General features: G+C 40.4%; 1 protein-coding gene across 2 annotated transcripts in view; it reads right to left on the reverse strand.

Moving 5' to 3' along the window:
- Positions 1-21,627, reverse strand: part of PKHD1 (PKHD1 ciliary IPT domain containing fibrocystin/polyductin) — a gene marked incomplete at both ends in the record, with an annotated part of 432,913 nt that overhangs the window by 376,641 nt on the left and 34,645 nt on the right. For both annotated transcript variants that reach the window (XM_079712827.1, XM_079712826.1), the window contains 6 exons: positions 2,354-2,484; positions 13,316-13,588; positions 14,567-14,672; positions 15,895-16,017; positions 16,915-17,099; positions 19,298-19,425. In XM_079712827.1, coding sequence (XP_079568953.1) covers positions 2,354-2,484; positions 13,316-13,588; positions 14,567-14,672; positions 15,895-16,017; positions 16,915-17,099; positions 19,298-19,425 — 946 coding nt within the window. The remainder of the gene's footprint in view (positions 1-2,353; positions 2,485-13,315; positions 13,589-14,566; positions 14,673-15,894; positions 16,018-16,914; positions 17,100-19,297; positions 19,426-21,627) is intronic.

The raw sequence follows: 21,627 nt of genomic DNA on the forward strand, positions 1-21,627 counted from the left end.
GTAAAGAAGAATGATTTGCAATTAACACACCAATTGGTTCTGCAAAAAAAAAAAACGCAATTTCAAATAAACATCTATATCTAGCTAAACTATACATCAAGTGTGAGAGTACTTTGAGATATTTAAGTACTAAGAAAACTTCCCTCCCACATTTTCTTTCTTGGGGTATTTCTTAAGGCTATTATCTTATAAAATAAGCAATAACCAAAAAAAGAGAAAAAAACCTCCAAGAAACAGTGAAGCTACTCAGGAGAGCAGTCAAGGGAAATACTAGGATGAAACCTATAGAATAAATCTAGAAAACACCAAGTTAGATTGAAGCAGAAGAAGAGGGAGCTTCAAGAAAAAAGAGCAACTGACATAATGAAATTTTTTTAAGATAGAGGATTTTTATAATAAGGAAGACATGAAAAAAAAAAAACTCTAGGGACTTCCCTGGTGGCACAGTGGTTAAGAATCCACCTGCAAATGCAGGGGACACAGGTTTGAGCCCTGGTCCAGGAAGATCCCACATGCCGTGGAGCAACTAAGCCCATATGCCACAGCTACTGAGCCCGCGTGCCACAACTACTAAGGCCCATGCACCTAGAGCCCGTGCTCCACAGCAAGAGAAGCCACCACAATGAGAAGCCCACACACCACAACGAAGAGTAGCCCCCGCTCACCGCAACTAAAGAAAGCCAACGCACAGCAACGAAGACCCAACACAGCCAAAAACAAACAAATAAATAAATAAATTTATAAAGTAAAAAACTCTAAGAAAAAGACAAACTATAAAAATTATATATTGCCTGATTCTGTCAGTATCATTCAAATAGTTTAATAATGTAAATATGGTTTACTGATTTAACCAACAAATGACACTGTAACTATATTCAAAGGAATTTAAAGTGGTTGTTTCAGAAAGGGGGTACTGAAAAATGGGGAAGTGGGTATGAGAGAGTATGATTGTCTTACTATTTTCTTTTTTTTTTGCGGTACGCGGGCCTCTCACTGTCGTGGCCTCTCCCGTTGCGGAGCACGGTCTCCGGACGCGCAGGCCCAGCGGCCATGGCCCACGGGCCCAGCCACTCCGCGGCATGTGGGATCTTCCCGGACCGGGGCATGAACCCATGTCCCCTGCATCGGCAGGCGGACTCTCAACCACTGCGCCACCAGGGAAGCCCTTACTATTTTCTTTTGAACTTTGCATGTATTGCTTTGTTCAATTAAAAGTTGGCTTTCCTAATTTTTATTCTCTCTAGTAAAAGAAATTCAAACAGTACAAATTTTACCCATTAAAATGGTAAATATAGCTAAAGTGCTGATACTCAGTGTTGGCCAAGGCACCAGAAATCAGACACCCACACAGCGATGGTGAGAGTATTATTTAAAAAGAGTTTCAGACAACTGGATATCCATGTCCAAAGCTTTATATCTCTGTGCTGTTATTGTTGGCACCTAGTAAGTACACAGTAAATATAGGAAATAAGAAATTTTGGAAATTATCTAAATGTCCAATAATGGGAAATATACAAATTATAACACATATTAGAATTGCATGCAGTTTATATATAAAAGCTAACATTTCATAATATTTGAATAACTGGATGAGATAAAAATATGGGGCCAGAGGTCAAAGATTATTCTGAACCCTCTCTTCTTCCAGAGATCTTTATTGTTCAGCAGACAGCCTTCTTTGGGGTTCATGGATGTGCTAGGAATCTTGATGGCACTGAAGTGAACTCTGAATAGGAAGTTCAATTTCAGCTGTGAGCATGACTCTCACCCACAGCACCAGGGAAGGGTCTGGACCAAAAACTCTTATGCCATCTATGGGATAGCACCAGCTGAAGAGGGATGGGAAAGCTAAGGGACTTGTTTCTAAGAAACAAGGGAAGCAGTAGGGACTAACTAGGAAGTTATTTCATAGGAACCAGACATTCTAGAGGATTCCAAGTTCCACCAGTCCCATCCATGCCAGAAAACAAACTGCTAATGAAAACTAAGTTATTTTTTTACTTGAGAAAGAAGCGAGATTCTAAGATATATGTCTTGCAAACCAACACTCAGAATGTGCACTAGGTAAATGTATTTACTCTGTGGCACTAATAATCATTAAGAGTATGGACTGGGACTGTCTGGTTGTCTTCTTTTAAAAGAAATTAACTGATGCTAATTACAAGCCCCACTGGCGGGTCAGCTTCCCAATTCATAACAGAAGTGCTTCCATGTAAGCAACATAAGCATGCTCTCATGATGAAAACGTCATGTCAGTTAACTTAGTTCGAAGAAACGATTCACTGAGAACCTTACACTATACGTTAATAATGGTCACTCACTCAGAGAGGAGATGCCAAAAGATTCCACTTACCTTGGGTGGAACTTTGCATTGAATTCTTCGTGAATTGCTTGTGGTGACATTAATGGCACAAAACTGGGATCCAAATAAAACCAGGCTAACATCTTCCAAACTAGAGCCTCGGATGGTGGCCCAGAGCCCTCCTGTACAAAAGCAGCATTTTCAGATAGGACACACAGCCATACAGATAGACAATAATTAACTATCCACAAGAAAAATAAATGAAATCAAAATATGAAACTCCTTAGTCAAAACACAAGGCATGCTCAAACTGCAGAAAAAGACTGAAGTTAAAAATATAAACTACTAAATAAGATGGGAGATACAGTGACTGAAGGGCAGAGAGAAGGAGATATTTAAGACTAAAACATAGAGATAAAACACAGCCATGGAACAGAGAAGTATCAATAGATGGTCTCTGGAAACTGCTTCTGCTCTAGATTTTTGAACATCATCCCTGCCAATTCTATAAAACATACTCTCTTCCCAAGAAACCAGTATAAGAGAGCAAGTGTAAGACAGTAGATAGAGCAGGGGGCCCAGAGTCAGGGCTATAGACTGCTCTACCACTTAGAGCAGATCATATGCATTATTGTCCCTGAGTTCACTGGTCCTCAACTCCCTCATCTTTTTTTTTTTTTTTTTTTTTGGCCATGCCACTCCGCTTGCAGGATCTTAGCTCCCCGACCAGGGATTGAAGCTGGCCCTCAGCAGTGAAAGCTCAGAGTCCTAACCACTGGACCACCAGGGAATTCCCACTCCCTCATCTTTAAATGACAGCCTTAACCCTTCCAGCTTTGTGATTCAATACCACAGACTATGTTCTGGTCGCCATGATGATATAGAAGTGACTGTCATTGTCACCAAGTGCCGCCAGGATTTCTGTACTGACCACTGAGGAGGAGCAACCTCAGAAACCCCCATCTCCTCACCACAAACTTCAGTAAGAGAAGGAATGGCACCAATCGCACTGATATCACGGCACACAATACCATTTGGAGGAGCAGCCCTTGATCCAGCTGATGGACAGGAAGCCCACTTATTGTTGATGAGCAATGATTCTGGTCTGCCATCTTTCCAGAAAGGGATATAAGAGAGGCAATGAAGCCATCAAATAGAGACACATACCCCATGCCAGTGGGGAGAGGCCACAGAAGCAAGGTTGTCATTCCCAAATGTGTCAGGGTGAGAAAGGAAATTTATACAACCTGATGAAACTCCTTCAGGAGCACGTGACTAAATGGAATATTACCCTGAAGTTAAATATATAAATATGCCCTTAAGATTCAGGACAAGACTACAATAAACTTCTAAGTTAAAGAATAACATTGAAGAAGAGCCAACATACAATAGCAACATAAAAGATACAATATCTGGAAACAATCTTGACAAGAACAATTCAAGAGTATGAAGAAATGTGAAGAAAGCTTTGAAATGCTGCTGACAAACGTTAACAGATGGGTTAAAACTTAAATAAGAAAACTGAAGTAAATGTACGGAAAGAGTGAACATTGTAAGGTGGCATATCTTTCTTTTTTTGAATTTTATTTTATTTAATTTTTTTTTCAGCAGGTTCTTATTAGTTATCTATTTTATACATATTAGTGTATACATGTCAATCCCAATCACCCAATTCATACCACCACCACCACCACCCCCCCACCTGCCACTTTCCCTCTTGGTGTCCATACGTTTTTTCTCTACATCTGTGTCTCTATTTCTGCCATGCAAACCGGTTCATCTGTACCATTTTTTTAGATTCCACACATATGCGTAAATATACGATATTTGTTTTTCTCTTTCTGACTTCCTTCACTCTGTATGACACTCTCTAGATCCATCCATGTCTCTATAAATGACCAAATTTCATCCCTTTTTATGACTAATATTCCATTGTATATATGTACCACAACTTCTTTATCCATTCGTCTATCAGTGGGCATTTAGGTTGCTTCTATGACCTGGCTATTGTAAATAGTGCTGCAATTAACACTGGGGTGCATGTGTATTTCTGAATTATTGCTTTCTCTGGGTATATGCCCAGTAGTGGGGTTGCTGGGTCATATGGTAGTTCTATTTTGAGTTTTTTAAGGAATCTCCATACTGTTCTCCATAGTGGCTTATCAATTTACATTCCCACCAACAGTGCAAGAGGGTGCCGTTTTCTCCACACCCTCTCCAGCATTTCTTGTTTGTAGATTTTCTGACGATGCCCTTCCTAACTGGTGTGAGGTGATACCTCACTGTAGTTTTGATTTGCATTTCTCTAATAATTAGTGATGTTGAGCAACTTGTCATGTGCTTCTTGGCCACTGTATGTCTTCTTTGAAGAAATGTCTATTTAGGTCTACTGCTCATTTTTTGATTGGGTTTTTTGTTTTTTTAATATTGAGCTGCATAAGCTGTTTATATATTTTAGAGACTAATCCTTTGTCCATTGATTTGTTTGCAAATATTTTCTCCCATTCTGAGGGTTGTCTTTTCATCTTGTTTGTACAGTTTCCTTTGCTTTGCAAAAGCTTTTAAGTTTTATTAGGTCCCATGTGTTTATTTTGTTTTTATTTCCATTACTCTAGGAAGTGGATCAAAAAAAGATCTTGCTGTGATTTATGTCAAAGAGTGTTCTTCCTATGTTTTCCTCTAAGAGTTTTATAGTGTCCAGTCTTACATTTAAATCTCTAATCCATTCTGAGTTTATTTTTGTGTATGGTGTTAGGGAGTGTTCTAATTTCATTCTTTTACATGTAGCTGTCCAGTTTTCCCATCACCACTTATTGAAGAGGCTGTCTTTTCTCCATTGTATATCCTTGCCTCCTTTGTCATAGATTAGTTGACCATAGGTGCATGGGTTTATCTCTGGGCTTTCTATCCTGTTCCATTGATCTATATTTCTGTTTGTGTGCCAGTACCATACTGTCTTGATTAGTGTAGCTTTGTGGTATAGTCTGAAGTCAGGGAGTCTGATTCCTGCAGCTCCGTTTTTTTCCCTCAAGACTGCTTTGGCTATTTGGGGTCTTTTGTGTCTCCATACAAATTTTAAGATTTTTTTGTTCTAGTTCTGTAAAAAATGCCACTGGTAATTTGATATGGATTGTACTGAATCTGTAGATTGCTTTGGGTAGTACTGTCATTTTCACAATATTGATTCTTCCAATCCAAGAACATGGTATATCTCTCCATCTGTTTGTGTCATCTTTGATTTCTTTCATCAGTGTCTTACAGTTTTCTGCATACAGGTCTTTTGTCTCCTTAGGTAGGTTTATTCCTAGGTATTTTATTCTTTTTGTTGCAATGGTAAATGGGGTTGCTTCCTTAATTTTTCTGAACTTTTGTTGTTAGTGTATAGGAATGCAAGAGATTTCTGTGCATTAATTTTGTATCCTGAAACTTTACCAAATACATTGATTAGCTCTAGTAGTTTTCTGGTAGCATCTTTAGGATTCTCTATGTATAGTATCATGTCATGCAAACAGTGACAGTTTTACTTCTTCTTTTCCAATTTGTATTCCTTCTATTTCTTTTTCTTCTCTGATTGCCGTGGCTAGGACTTCCAAAACTATGTTGAATAATAGTCATAAGAGTGGACATCCTTGTCTTGCTCCTGATCTTAGAGGAAATGCTTTCAGTTTTTCACCATTGAGAATGATATTTGCTGTGGGTTTGCCATATATGGCCTTTATTATGTTGAGGTAGGTTCCCTCTATGCCCACTTTCTGGAGAGTTTTTATCATAAATGGGTGTTGAATTTTGTCAAAAGCTTTTTCTGCATCTATTGAGATGATCATGTGGTTTTTATTCTTCAGTTTGTTAATATGGTTTATCACATTGATTGATTTGTGTATATTGAAGAATCCTTGCATCCCTGGGATAAATCCCACTTGATCATGGTGTACGATCCTTTTAATGTGTTGTTGGATTCTGTTTCCTAGTATTTTGTTGAGGATTTTTGCATCTATACTCATCAGTGATATTGGTCCGTAATTTTTTTTTGTAGAATCTTTGTCTAGTTTTGGTATCAGGGTGATGAGTTAGAATGAGTTTGGGAGTGTTCCTTCCTCTGCAATTTTTTGGAAGGGTTTCAGAAGGATGGGTGTTAGCTCTTCTCTAAATATTTGATAGAATTCACCTGTGAAGCCATCTGGTCCTAGACTTTTGTTTGTTGGAAGGTTTTTAATCACAGTTTCAATTTCATTACTTGTGATTGGTCTGTTCATATTTTCTATTCCTTCCTGGTTCAGTCTTGCAAGGTTATACCTTTCTAAGAATTTGTTCATTTCTTCCAGGTTGTCTATTTTATTGGCATAGAGTTGCCCCTAGTAGTCTCTTATGAAGCTTTGTATTTCTGCGGTGTCCATTGTAACTTCTTTTTCATTTCTAATTTTATTGATTTGAGTCCTCTCCCTCTTTTTCTTGATGAGTCTGGCTAAAGGTCTGTCAATTTTGTATATCTTCTCAAAGAAAAAGCTTTTAGTTTTATTGATCTTTGCTATTGTTTTCTTTATTATTACTTATTATTTATTATTTACTTATTATTACTTATTTCTGCTCTGATCTTTATGATTTCTTTCCTTCTACTAACTTTGGGTTTTGTTTGTTCTTCTTGCTCTAGTTCCTTTGGGTGTCAGCTTAGATTGTTTATTTGAGATTTTTCTTGTTTCTTGAGGTAAGCTTGTATTGCTATATACTTCCCTCTTAGAACTGCCTTTGCTGCATCCCATAGGTTTTTGGATCATCGTGTTTTCATTGTCATTTGTCTCTAGGTATTTTTTGATTTCCTCTTTGATTTCTTCAGTGATCTCTTGGTTATTTAGTAACGTATTGTTTAGCCTCTATGTGTTTGTGTGTTTTACGTTTTTTTCCCTGTAATTCATTTCTAATCTCATAGCATTGTGGTCGGAAAAGATGCTTGATATGATTTCAGTTTTCTTAAGTTTACTGAGGCTTGATTTGTGACCCAAGATGTGATCTATCCTGGAGAATGTTCTGTGTGCGCTTGAGAAGAAAGTGTAATCTGCTGTTTTTGGATGGAATGTCCTATAAATATCAGTTAAATCTATCTGGTCTATTGTGTCATTTAAAGCTTGTGTTTCCTTATTAATTTTCTGTCTGGATGATCTGTCCATTGGTGGAAGTGAGGTGTTAAAGTCCCCCACTATTATTGTGTTACTGTCGATTTCCTCTTTTACAGCTGTTAGCAGTTGCCTTATGTATTGAGGTGCTCCTATGTTGGGTGCATATATATTTATAATTGTTATATCTTCTTGGATTGAGCCCTTGATCATTACGTAGTGTCCTTCCTTGTCTCTTGTAACATTCTTTATTTTAAGTCTATTTTATCTGATATGAGTATTGCTGCTCCAGCTTTCTTCTGATTTCCATTTGCATGGAATATTTTTTCTATCCCCTCACTTTCAGTCTGTCTGTGTCTCTAGGTCTGAAGTGGGTCTCTTGTAGACAGCATATATATGGGTCTTGTTTTTGTATCCATTCAGCAAGCCTGTGTCTTTTGCTTGGAGCATTTAATGCATTCATGTTCAAGGTAATTATCGATATGTATGTTCCTATTACCATTTTCTTAATTGTTATGAGTTTGTTTTTATAGGTCCTTTTCTTCTCTTGTGTTTCCCACTTAGAGAAGTCCCTTTAGCATTTGTTGTAGAGCTGGTTTGGTGGTGCTGAATTCTCTTAGCTTTTGCTTGTCTGTAAAGCTTTTGATTTCTCCGTCAAATCTGAATGAGATCCTTGCCACGTAATCTTGGTTGTAGGTTCTTCCCTTTCATCACTTTACATATATTGTGTCACTCCCTTCTGGCTTGTAGAGTTTCTGCTGAGAAATCAGCTGTTAACCTTATGGGAGTTCCCTTGTATGTTATTTGTCATTTTTCCCCTGCTGCTTTCAATAATATTTCTTTGTCTTTTATTTTTGCCAATTTGATTACAGTGTGTCTCGGCATGTTTCTCCTTGGGTTTATCCTGCCTGGGACTCTCTGTGCTTCCTGGACTTGGGTGGCTATTTCCTTTCTCACGTTAGGGAAGTTTTCGACTGTAATCTCTTCAAATATTTTCTCGGGTCCTTTCTCTCTCTCTTCTCCTTCTGAGACCCCTATAATGCGAAAGTTGTTGTGTTTAATGCTGTCCCAGAGGTCTCTTAGGCTGTCTTCATTTCTTTTCATTCTTTTTTCTTTATTCTGTTCCATGGCAGTGCATTCCACCATTCTGTCTTCCAGGTCACTTATCCGTTCTTCTGCCTCAGTTACTCTGCTATTGATTCCTTCTAGTGTATTTTTCATTTCAGTTATTGTATTGTTCATCTCTGTTTGTTTGTTCTTTAATTCTTCTAGGTGTTTGTTCTTTAATTCTTCTAGGTCTTTGTTGAATATTTCTTGCATCTTCTCAATCTTTGCCTCCATTCTTTTTCCGAGGTCCTGGATCATCTTCACCATCATTATTGTGAATTCTTTTTCTGGAAGGCTGCCTATCTCCACTTCATTTAGTTATTTTTCTGGGGTTTTATCTTGTTCCTTCATCTGGTACGAAGTCCTCTGCCTTTTCATTTTGTCTATCTTTCTGTGAATATGGTCTTTCCTTCCACAGGCTGCAGAATTGTAGTTCTTCTTGCTTCTGCTATCTGCCCTCTTGTGGATGAGGCTACCTAAGATGCTTGTGGCATATCTTTCTAAGTTAAACTAAAGCATCAATACAATCATGATAAAAATACAAAAATCATTTTTAATTTAAATTAGACAAGCTGATTTTAAAATTCAATGAAAAATAAACAATAGCCAGAAAACAAAATTTCAAAAATAAGAGTGAAGGGGTCTTCTGCCAGACATTAAAATACCTTATAAAACAGCTGTAATTGGGGAGATCAGGTGGCAGAGTAGGATGATGTGGAGCTCACCTCCCCCAACAAACACATCAAAATACATCTACATGTGGAGCAACTCTCACTGCAAACAACCTGGAGGCTGGCAGAAAGGTTCTTCTACAACCAAGGCTGCAAGAAAATCCTCACAGAGTTGGGTGGGAAGGGAGGAGAAGCAATCAGCTCAGGACCCACACCCTTAGCAAGGGACACAGAAAAAAAGGGGGATATCTCAGGCTCGGGGACCCTCCCTGGGGAGTGAGGGGTTTGAGCCACATATTGGGCACCCCAACCCTAGGGCTCAACACCAGGAAGATAAGTCCTGAATTGTGTCCCCCTCAAAATTCATATGTTGTAGTCCTGGCCACTTGTACCTCATAATGTGACCTTACTTGGGAATAGGGTCATTACAGATGTAGTTAGCTAAGACACGGTCATATTGGAGTAGGGTGGTTCCTTAATTCAATATGACTAGTGTCCTTATAATAAGGGAAAATTTGGGCACATAAAAGACACAGAGAGAACACCATGTGAAGATAATGGCAGAGATCAGGGTGATGCTTTTACAACCCAAGGAATGCCAAAGATTGCCAGCAGACTACCAGAATCTTGGGGAGAGGCATGAAACAAATTCTTTCTCACAGGTTGTTGCAGAAGGAATCACCTCCACTGACATCTTGATACCAGACTTATAGCCTCCAGAACTGTGAGGCAATAAATTTCTGTTATTTAAGCCATCTAGTTTGCGGTACCTCGTTAAGCAGCCCCAGAAAACGAATACAGACCCCTAACCCATACTATATATGAAAATTAACTAAAAATGAATTATACATCTAAATGCAAGAGCTAAAGCTATAAAACTCTTAGAACAAAATATAGGCATAAATCTTGTGACATTGGATTAGGCAATCGTTTCTTAGATAGGACACCAAGGTACAAGCAACAATAAAATGATAAACATATATTTCTAAGAGATATTGCCCTAGTCCAACCCAACATTCTCTCTCCCCTGGATGGCTTCAGTAGCCTCCATCCTTGCCTCACTATAGTATATCCTCACACAGCAGCCTAAGTCAGATCATGTTGCTTTTGCACTTAAAATTTTCCAATGGCACCTGTCTCACTCAGAATTAAAGCCAACATCCTTTCAGACTTCCCGGGCAATCCAATGGTTAGGGCTCCGAGCTTCCACTGCAGGGGGCTCAGGTTGAATCCCTGGTCAGACAGCTAAGATCCCACATGCCACACGGCATGGCCAAAACAACAACAACAACAAAAACCCAATATCCTTTCATAGCCTCTAAAGCCATATGATCTGCTCCCAGTCATCTCCTACCACCCCCCTCACTCAGTTTATGCCAGCCACAGCAACCTTCTTGGCTGGAACAAGCTGAGCTCGTTCTGACTTAAGATTTTATCATTTGGTGTTCCCTCTGCTTAGAATCTCCTCCAAGATTTCCCCAGGACTCATTCCTTCACCTCCTCCCTGTCTCCATCCTCCAGTGACATCCTTGTCATTTTTCCAATGCCAGTGACCATCCTATCACAACCACTACTCCGTCACTATTCCCCTGCTAGATTTTTCTCTTACACACTTACCTCCAGGAGAGCAGGGACTTTGTTTCAATTTATTGTATCCTCAACATTCATAGTGACTGGCACATAGTAAGAGCTAAATAAATTGCTGTCATTATTATTGTTGATAATAATTAAAAGTTGGAGAGGCAGTGACAATGCCATTCCCATTTGAAAGCTGAAGTGCCTCACAAGAGTCCACACCTTAGGACCTAACACACAGAAATGAACCAATATTTTTTTAAAAAAATCCTTCTAAGGGCATTTGGCATATGGGCAAGTAGTGATCTGGAATATTACTGATCACATTATTACATGTATTCATTACATACTCAACTGTTCTGTAAATTCCTTGTTGGTAGGACTCAGCCTGGTTCTCTTTAAATCCCCAATAGCGGTATTGTTCAAACTGCCCTATTCATAGAAATTGCCTGAGGATCCTGTGAACATGCAGATTGATTAGGAGGTGAGAGATGGGGCCTGAGACTGCATTTCTAACAAGCTCCCAGATGATGGAGATACTGCCGGTCCAGAACCACACTTTGAGAACCAAGGTCTTCAGCACCTGGCACAGGGCTTTCCACAGGGTGGCTTAGTCAGCGTTGAGTGATGCATGGATGGATGGATGGATGGACTGACTGATACTGGTTGGTACTAGGTAGGTGGCAGGGTGGAGGAAGGGTTCAGAGGGAAAGTTTAAATCCAGTAATAAAGAAAGTGGCAGCTAGAATCTCTCTCTCCTTCCCTTTCCCCTCAGTCTTAGCAGAGATTAATTTGGACCCACCCAACATTATCCCTTCTCTGAGTTTTCCATCTTTCACTAAAATACAGAGGGGTGGTATACAGTCCTCCTAGACAAACCCTTCATCATGTATTGGTGGTACAGCATACCCTGACAGGGTAACCAACTCAACTCAGTTTGCCTGGGACTTTCCAAGTTTTAGCACTTAGAGTTCCACGTCCCAATTATAACACTGAAAGTCTTGCGTCCTGGGAAACCCCTCAGTCCCAGGAAACTGGGACAGTTGACCAGTCTGCCTGTGTGAGTCACTCTGTGTAGAGGACAAAGCTGATTGAGTCACCTGTCTGCCCTGGAGGTATCTGCAGTCCAGTGGCAGAGTCGAGTGGGGAAGGATGGTGTGGCCTGAACTGCAAAGGTAACTTTATAGGAAGATCAAAGACACTTATACATCTGGTGGGAAGACTCAAACCAATAATTATTGGGTTAATATAGAGTGTGATCTTTCACTCTGAGCACCACAGACCATCTGGCTCCCTCCTTAAATCACTGAGAAATAAGGGCAAGCTTGTTCGGTTTTATGTGTAGAGAAGAAAAAAGCAGGCCTCTTGATTTTCTCTATAAAGCCAAGTAAATTCAGAAATCAACTGTTCCTTTGAACAATGAATTTGTAGCCAGGAAACACTACTTTAATAAGTGTTCTAAGCCACGAATCTTTGGCCAACAGAATAAACAATGACAAAAATCCAAGGCATTAAGGAAAAATTTTTATGCTCTAAAAATCATATATTAACATATAAAGCATGAGTGTTCCTGAGATTCTTGCAGTCTGGCTGGGTTGTTTTAAACAGGTTGTGTCCCTCAGAAAGCATGGGGAGATCCTTGGTTGCCATGGCACTAAGACCCAATGCACGGGGCTGATGCTGGCAAGCCCCGCTGACCTCTCCATACCCCACTACTCAAATGGTAGTTGGCTTTGCCTGCTAGCCAAGTATCCGAGTGTACGTCATTTTACAAACATTTGTGAAACACCCACTAAGTTCCTAGTGGGCCAGACCTGTACTTCACATTTGCAAATGTTTTTAGTTTTCAAGGGACTTTCCCACCTGTTGGCTCATTTTAATCTCACTCAAAACTAAGAGTTCTAAGCATTGTTCAGCCCATTGCATGGGTAAGACAGCATGGTGAGGTAGAAGCAGCAGGAGCCTTGGCGTCCCACAATCCTGGTTTGCATCCTAGCTCTACCTCTTTCCATCGGGAAGCCTTGGGCAAGTCACTCTTCTCTTAGAAATACTATTATCTCATCTGAAAAAATGTGGATAATAATTCCACCTTTCCAGCGGCTGTAAGTATTTAGGGTGTGCGACTACCTAGAAGAGGTACTCAGTAAACGATCCTGTGCCCATCCTCATCACTGTTAGGAAACTAAGTCCCACAGAAGTATCTGAAACTTCTAAGGTCACACTTCTGACTTTGGCACGCTGAAAACCCAGGCACATGTCCTAACTCCCCCTCCTAGTGTCATTTCCACTTGATCAGATTGTCCCAATGACTCAGTGATTGACCCAGTGATGCCTGACACCATCAGCCAAACTATGGTCCTTTATGTGGCAAGTGAGTTCATTTAAGGGCTCAAATGTCTATTACTCATTGGAAGAAATGCTGATGGCAGAAAACAGAAAGCTGTGAATCACAGTGGCTACAGAATTTATTATACGGCAGGACTAGATGCCTGCAGATTGGCAAGAATGCTAGCTTCAGAGGTTCAGATGCAATGCAGGTGCCCCCGGATTACCAATGTCTGCAGCTCTGGAAGGCTCCACAGAATCCAGTCTGGGCTCCACGTTTAGGAAGAGGCCTCCTCCACTGGCATTGACGGCAAGACCAGAGGGTCTCACCAACATTGAAATCTGATGCACTCCAACGGGCAGCAGGCCTGTCTGACACACCACATTCGTTTGGTTTGAGAAAATAACTTTGCAACTTGTTTTGTTCACTGTAACCTGCAAGGCCTCGGAGTCACCAGAGAAACTATTTCCAGTAATATAGACCAGTAGGTCAATGTCATCTTAAAAGAAGAAAGAAATTAAAAGAAAGAAAACATTTCTCAGTGATATCACTCCATTTACAAGAACTCTGTCAAATATTCATTCCCTCTCACCTTCCTCTCCCAAAATTCAAGGAATTAAATGCTGACTCATGTATTGGAATCTATATTGATTTTAATAGCGTAGAGCCCTCATCTTAAATTTTCTCAAACTAGTGATGAGAAATCACTAGTCAACAAAAAATGGGGAAAAAAATAAAAATAAAGAATATTTCAAAACAAGGGACAAAGAGAATACAACATTTTAAGTCATCAAAAATCCACCATTTCGGGACTTCCCTGGCAGTCCAATGGTTAAGGCTCTGCACTTCCACTGCAGGAGGTACGGGTTCGAACCCTGGTCAGGGAACTAAGATCCCACATGCCGCATGATGCAGCCAAGAAATTAAAAAAAAAAAAATCCACCATTTCAAATCATAACAATTTCATTTAGATTGGCTAAAAAATTCACCTTCTGCTGCATCACTCATCATCCACCCCATGAACGGACACACCTTCTACCCACACATCACCAGGTACACGGCCTCCAAAAAGTCACTCTCAGTCTAAAGTTCATGCACAGAAACAGACCCACAGACATAGAAGACAAGCTTATGGTTATCAAAGGGGAAAGAGGTGGGGGAGGGATAAATTAGGAGGTTGAGATTAACATACACACACTACTATATATAAAACAGATAACCAGCAAAGACCGAACATATAGCACAGGGAGCTATACTCAATATTTGTAATAACCTATAAGGGAAAAGAATCTGAAAAAGCATATATATATATGTGTGTGTATGTATGTATGTATATATGTGCATATATATGTATATATATGTATATGTAACTGAATCACTGTACTGAAACTAACATGACATTGTAAATCAATTATACTTCAATAAAAAAATAAAAAATAAAGTTCACGCCCATCTCAATGCCAAGTGCACATCATACCGAGGGCATACCACACAGAGTGGACACTGGGAGTTGACCCTTCAAGGTATTGGAAGGAACAGGAACCTGAACAATAAGCTGGTATGTCGTTCACTTGCACAACCACCTGGAAAAGACAAAAGCATTAAAAGCAAACGTACATGTTTCATACGCTCAAGGGTATTAATAAAGTACTTGCGAAGTTTGCCCAAACTAAAATGTGTTAATGATTCACTTATTCTCCTTTTTTCCCTTCTATTTTCCAGTAATAGACCCTAAATTGTAAAGCATGACTCCAAACATGTTAGGCTTTTTTAAAACGATGGTAAATAAGCAGAAACCTAACATTTTTGCAATTAAATATGTTCAATCTGGAGTAAATTCCCTCTCTGTCACAAAGAAGTAAATTCAAACTGAGTGAGAACTTTTTATCACTTTATATTTTCAACTGAGTACCTACTTCCTGTGAAAAGCCCTGTCTTTGCTGGTAAATGCCAGTGAAGTAGGCACCTCTGTTCTACCATTGCTACATGGATGTATAACTGAAGATCAGAGTGTATTTGGACATTTGGCTTGGGGTCTTTTTCATCCTAGAATGGGAGGTCCCCAAGAATAAATTATATGTCTTTTCCTCTCACTGGGGCTAAGGTTAATCTAATAGAACTCTACAATACTTGGAGATAAGAAAGGTGAAAAGGATTGAACTCTGATTCTCTACATATAAAATAAGGATTAAAAGCACACACACTATATTCATGATAGTGTTTGCTTATAAGGGAAGGGGTACTGGGATAGCATGAAGGCACAGGTGATAAGAAACTCTTCATCTGTAATGTTTCACGTTATTCATAAAGACCAAAAAAATAAAATAAATACAGCAAATGTTGGCAATTGTTAATCCGCATTTGGGTACCCAGGTGTTGGTTATATTATTCTTTATAGTTTTTGCATTTCAAAATTGTCTCTAATTAAAAGCAGATGACTTATAACAAGAGTATGGGCAGATGGGAAATAGCAAAGGACATTTTAAAGAGAAAAGGGGTTGACTTAGCTCATTTACTTTCCAAGGCCACTGTGTGGAGGTATAAATCATATGTAGCTAGAGAGGTTCTCTATTTTTGGTACCATAGTAGCATCAATAATTATAATAACAGGATGTTGTATTTACAAAGCACTTATATTTTCAGCGTACTCTCCATACCCTGTGGAGGTAGAAAAGCACAGCCACAACTGTCTCTGTTTTGCGAATTAGAAAGCTGACCCTTAGGATTGGTCCACATTACAAATCAGGAGGGGCTGCAGTAGACCTGAAACTAGTACTTCACTTTGGGTGGCCCATCCGCTCTCACCTGAGTGTACTGGTTGGCAGTGACCAACATGTCTCCAAATATGGGTCCAAGGAAGACTCCACCATCATATACCACACGAGTGGTTACAGCAGGGTTCACTCCCGTTAGGTTTTCATCAGATACCTAAGATGGTTACAGTTCTGGTGAATTCTGCCATGGAATGAAGTCTAATCTTGCTTAAAACAAATAACAAAGGGTGTTTTCACATTCTGTTTAAGATAATCAGATAGCTAGAAAGTGAAAATGGAGAGACGGGGCTTGAAATCTAGTAACCTAATAGTAAGTAATGGCTAATGAAAGCCCCAGTAGACTAGAAGAATATTTATATGCAAGTAGAGTTACCCAAAAAAATGCACACTATACTGATCTTCTATGTCTTGAGATATTTTGTTTCCATGTGCTTTTCTATTTTACAAGTTTTCAATCCAAAATCTTAAAATAAAATGTCAGGAAACAAGTGCCATGAGATGACTCCTATCCTTCCTCCATCTCCACCCAAGAATTTTGCTTGAAAACCAGATGACCCGCAATACCAAATAACAAGAATAAAATTTCATCTCGGGTTTCACTTCATAAAACCAAACGCTAGATGATCGTTAGATTATTTTTTAAAACCCTAAAATGCAAGAGCATCTGGTTTTGTCATTATCCAAAGACAGCAAATCCTTTCCTAAACTTCCTTCTGCTGTGCCATCTGCCTCCATGATAATCTAAGTCAATCACATCTGCTTAAATTATCCAATAACAGATGTAGAATTATTGTATGGTGGACACTGACCAACAACTTCTCTACCTACATCAAGTTAGAAAAGGTGATGTTGGGTTTAAACTGCTTTATCAGGAATATGAGATATAAAATACGTCTTGAAAACTTTCAGAAAGATCATTGAACCCCTTTATTTGAATATTCCAACAAAATTCACAAATCATGACAGTTTTCATTCATGTAATTCTGATTTTTTTTCACAAAATTCCTCCAGAGCACCAAATCCACAAAACCAAAAGGGATACCATACATACCCTTATAAAGCTGGGCAAGTCCCCAACCTGGTTGGACCAGGAGAGAGTCCACACATGTTCATAGCAAGACTTTAGATCCTCCGTCACAGTGAAGTCACTGACATTAAGGTACCTAGATGTGAAGTCATCAGCGTTGGTTTGTAAGAGCTTTTGGAGGTGACTAGCTGAGATGTGCACAGGGACAGCTGTGGGAGAAGGTCATGATATAAAAAGTACAGGACACTAATTAGTCCACCTTGCAGCATCTCATCATCAAGACAGCAGAGAATACACATCAGAATGCCTACTACACATGCAGAGACCATCAAGTTCAAGAAGATCCTCAGTCCAGTTAAGCCATTTTTAGGGCAAATATAAGTAGGTGCTCACTTTTTATATCACGGTCCCTTTAATCAGCATCACATCTCTCAAGCAGAGAATACAATCGCATCAGACAAACCTATCTCAACTGTCAACTCAAAATGTAAATTCCAGACACCCTGGTTATCCCTGAAAGTCTAATTAAATATTGGGTTTTCCCCGGAAGAATTTAGCTGGCCCTGGAACAGGGAAAAGTTGGCTGGCCACCTTTCACAAGGAGTAGGGAAGGCACAAAGCAGCTGACACCCATAAAAACTTAGCCAACCAAGCTGAGGAATGTTGGCATTGAACTTCGGTTTCTCCATTACAATTTCCTTTAAGCCCAACCACCTGCTTCCCCATCTCACATCCCTGTAGAGAAATAACAGCACTTTGGGCTTAAGCCTTGCTGTGTTTGAACGTTGTTTCATGCTTTACCCAAAGTTTCCATTTCCTTAGGTACTCCCAACATCTCTGTGAGGCGGGTCATCTAGATATCCTAACACCTCCTTGAGAGATGAAGAAAATGAAACCCAGTGTGATTCAGAAGCTTGTCAACCAAGTGAGAGGGGTTTAGATTAAAACCCAGGTTGCCTTCTACCTACTCAAGAGCTTTCCTTTTGAATCCCACACTGCCCTGGAGTGTTAGTGAAATACCACTGTATTTCCAAAACGCAAACAAAATTCTCATCTTTTTAAAAAAGATTTTATATGTCATTTGAGGGCCATTTCAAATGGCCAGGTGAAGGCTGGCTTTCCCCCCAGTTGTTCTACAGGCAGTGATGTGAGGAGTATCAGCAACAGGATATGACAGCAGGAAAAGTCTCTCTATAGACAGGTTCCAGCTTTCTCATTTGTGAGAAGGGAAACAGCAAAGTAATGGGCTTCATAGAGGCAGGGCTCTGATGCACTTATTCACCCACTTATCAGACTCCAATAGCCCAGGGGCCATCAACTTTTCCTAATTTGCCCTACTAGAGTAAAAACTCCACTCCATTCCTCCAGCCAAGAAGATTCTTTGCAAGTCCAGCATCTTTCTGCTTGAGAGGGCAGAAGACTCCTGAACCATGTGCCAATTTTTATATGGCCATTCTTGAGTTCTCCTGAGCCTCCTTTCTGATTCCCCTATGTTTTTACCAAATAAATAACATATTATAATCACATCTAATCCTGTCCTTTGTGAGACGTGTATGTACTTGAAGACTTAGAAACTGTTCTACCCTCATTGCAGCTGAAAGCTCTTTCTACATGTGTTATGATTCCTAAAAACCTCAATATCATGTGGTGTCACTGTGGAGTTTAATTTGGAAGGGCCGTGGCTACTGTGGATTTTGGCCTAGGAAACTCTAGAGAGAAGAGGACCGAACTGAGAAGTAAAGACTCAAGTTCATACCTGGACCCTGCCATCAACTATTTTTATGAGCTTTGGGCAAGCCTGAGTATAGTGGGCTGAATGGTGGCCCTCAAAAAGATATGTCAGTGCCCTGATCCCAGGAAACTATGAACATTACTTTATAAAGCAAAAGATGTGGTTAAGGATCTTAAGAAGAGGAGTTCATTCTGGATTATCCAGGTGGGCCCTAAACGCACTCATACACAGAGGAGGAAGAGACAGTGTGACCAGGGAGGCAGGGGTTGGAGTGATGTGCCTGCAGCCAAGGGATGATGGCAGCCACCAGATGCTGCAAGATGTAGGAAACAGATCCTCCCCTAGAGCCTGAGGAGGGAGAGTGGCCCTGACAACAACTTGACTGTGGACTCTGACCTCCAGAACTGGAAGAGAATAAATTTCTGTCGTTTTAAGCCACCAAGGTTGTATAATTTGCTATGACAGCCCCAGGAAGCTGGTCCACTCAGTTTCCACATCTACAAAACTAAAAGATTGGGATCATATTAACAATGATATGCTGTTGTTATTGTCCAGATCTTCAACTTTAAGAAGGTCATTCTCAGACATTGGAAAACAAAATAACTTTAAGACTGTCACCCTGCCTGGCAGGATGTTGTAAAATGAGAAACACTGCACTCCCAATGGCCCCTTTACCAGGAATCACTGTGTTAGAAAGCTGGATGCGAAAGTGTCCTCCTAAAGGTGGACTTGTCCTCTGTAGTCTCTGTGTTGTCACCTGGACCAACCCGGATCCTTCTCCTGCTCCTCCAGTGGGCACAGAGCTGTGACATATCAGAAGCAAAGCATTAACCATGGGGACCCTCCAGCAGCTGCTCCAGACAGAACATAGCTCCATCTCAAAGACCAGTGGTCTCCCATGTTTCCAGACCATGAGCTCAAGCTCCCAAATACTGCGCACCCCTCTCCCATCACAGCAGAGAAAATGTAAGGTAAATATGAGGGTTCTTTAGGGCATTCCACAGTTCCCCTCTATTGATCCTGGAAGCACAGGGATGCAGAGCAAAGAGTGATGACTCTGGTCTCCACAGCTCTGGTCCTGACGCAGAGTGGAAGGAGAACCCAGTGTTCTCTAACCGCATTTGCACGGTCAGATGAAAACTTGGGCCCTAGTCCACAGAGCCTCTGCACTCAGTATCCCCAGCAGAAACAGGCCACTCCATCTAGTGGAGTCCTTATCCAGCACCTGTATGCAAACACACTGCCTGACTAATCCTGCTTTTAATACAATAAATAGGTCAAATAAATCATGACACACCATGAGATGGAATACTATTCAGCCATTAAAAACCATATCTAGGGCTTCCCTGGTGGCGCAGTGGTTGAGAGCCCGCCTGCCGATGCAGGGAACGCGGGTTCGTGCCCCGGTCCGGGAAGATCCCACATGCCGCGGAGCGGCTGGGCCCGTGAGCCATGGCCGCTGAGCCTGCGCGTCCGGAGCCTGTGCTCCGCAACAGGAGAGGCCACAACAGTGAGAGGCCCACGTACCACAAAAAAAAAAAAAAACATATCTAGAAGCAGGCTTAATGAAATGGGGAAATATTCCATTTATACCAGTAGGTGAAAAAGGCATGTTACAAATATAGTGTCTTATGTGTGGTCCCAATCTGAGATTTAAAAAGTAAACATATACATGTATATATGCATACAAAAACTGCTTGGGGAAAAATGGCTGTTAGAATATGGATCCAATGCATTAACAGAAGTTATCTCTGAGCAGAGGGATTCTGAGTGCTTTGTAACTTTTTCTAAGTGTTTTTCTGTATTTTCCTAATTTTCAACAACAAACGTGTGATTTCAATCAATATTACTTAAGTGCTACATATTGATGTGCATACTTAAACCATACAGAAATAGACTGATACTATCTGTTTTGGGGGCCTGAAGGTTGTCCTGACTTGCTCAGGCTGGAGGCTTCCAGAAGGAACTAAGGGACTTGAGGAAAACTCAGAAAGGGAGGTTGTGGGAATTCCCTGGTGTTCCAGTGGTTAGGACTCTGCGCTTCCACAGCAGGGGGCACGGGTTTGATCCCTGGTCAGGGAACTAAGATCCTGAACGCCATGCGGCCAAAAAAAAAAAAAAAAAAAAAGGATGTTGTGAGGACCCCTCTAAGTGTGGACCTAAATTACACTCCATCATTTCAGAGTTAATAACTACATAATTCAGTAGGTCTGGAGCACAGGACCACGGGCTGGCTAATCTGACAGCTCCCTCTCCACCACTGAAGCTCTTTTCCTCCTTCATTCTATTGATGATTTCTGTGTCTGTCCTGCCCAGAGGCCCATGAAACACTAAGTCAAGGAAAATGGAGCCCAGATTCAAGGTTTCTTTGCCTACTTTTCACACACTGTCCAAAGCATAGTATAAGTAGGAGAACTCATTTCGGAACATGTTAGAAAGAGATGGGAAGGAAAAAGAAATTTTAAAGACAGGGCATCTCAATTCTTCCCATCCTACTCGGATTTTAGTGAAAATTTACAAGAACAAATTACAGCGTACATGTGTTCCAAGAGCTTGGGGGAGACTGATTCTTAGTTACTGCTTTGTAAACTGTGGCCAGAGAGGTTTGATTATTGAAGAACCAATGCTTATGGGGCTCTAGTGCCATCTGGTGGTAAGCTCTTAGAACTGGCTGGTTTTATTCCTTTGACTATTTCCTTTGGCCTCAAATGATCCCAATAAGATTAATATATAGGGAATGGAAGGAGAGGAACAAGGTTTTCCTCTCAAACAGTGGTAATGTGAACCTCTGAAAAGCATAAAAATACAACTACCTGGAAACAAATTCACTAGGAACTAGTTCTCAAAATGTAGTCCCCAGATCAACAGAATCAGCATTGCCTGGGAACTCATTAGAAATACAAACTATCAGGTCCTGCCTCAAACCTACTGAACTATGACGGTGTGGTCAGGGGCCAGCAATTTGTGTTTTAACACAACCTCCAGGCAAGTCTGATACGGCATTC

This window comes from Hyperoodon ampullatus (genome assembly GCF_949752795.1).
Source record: "Hyperoodon ampullatus genome assembly, chromosome: 10".
Taxonomy (NCBI): Eukaryota; Metazoa; Chordata; class Mammalia; order Artiodactyla; family Ziphiidae; genus Hyperoodon; species Hyperoodon ampullatus.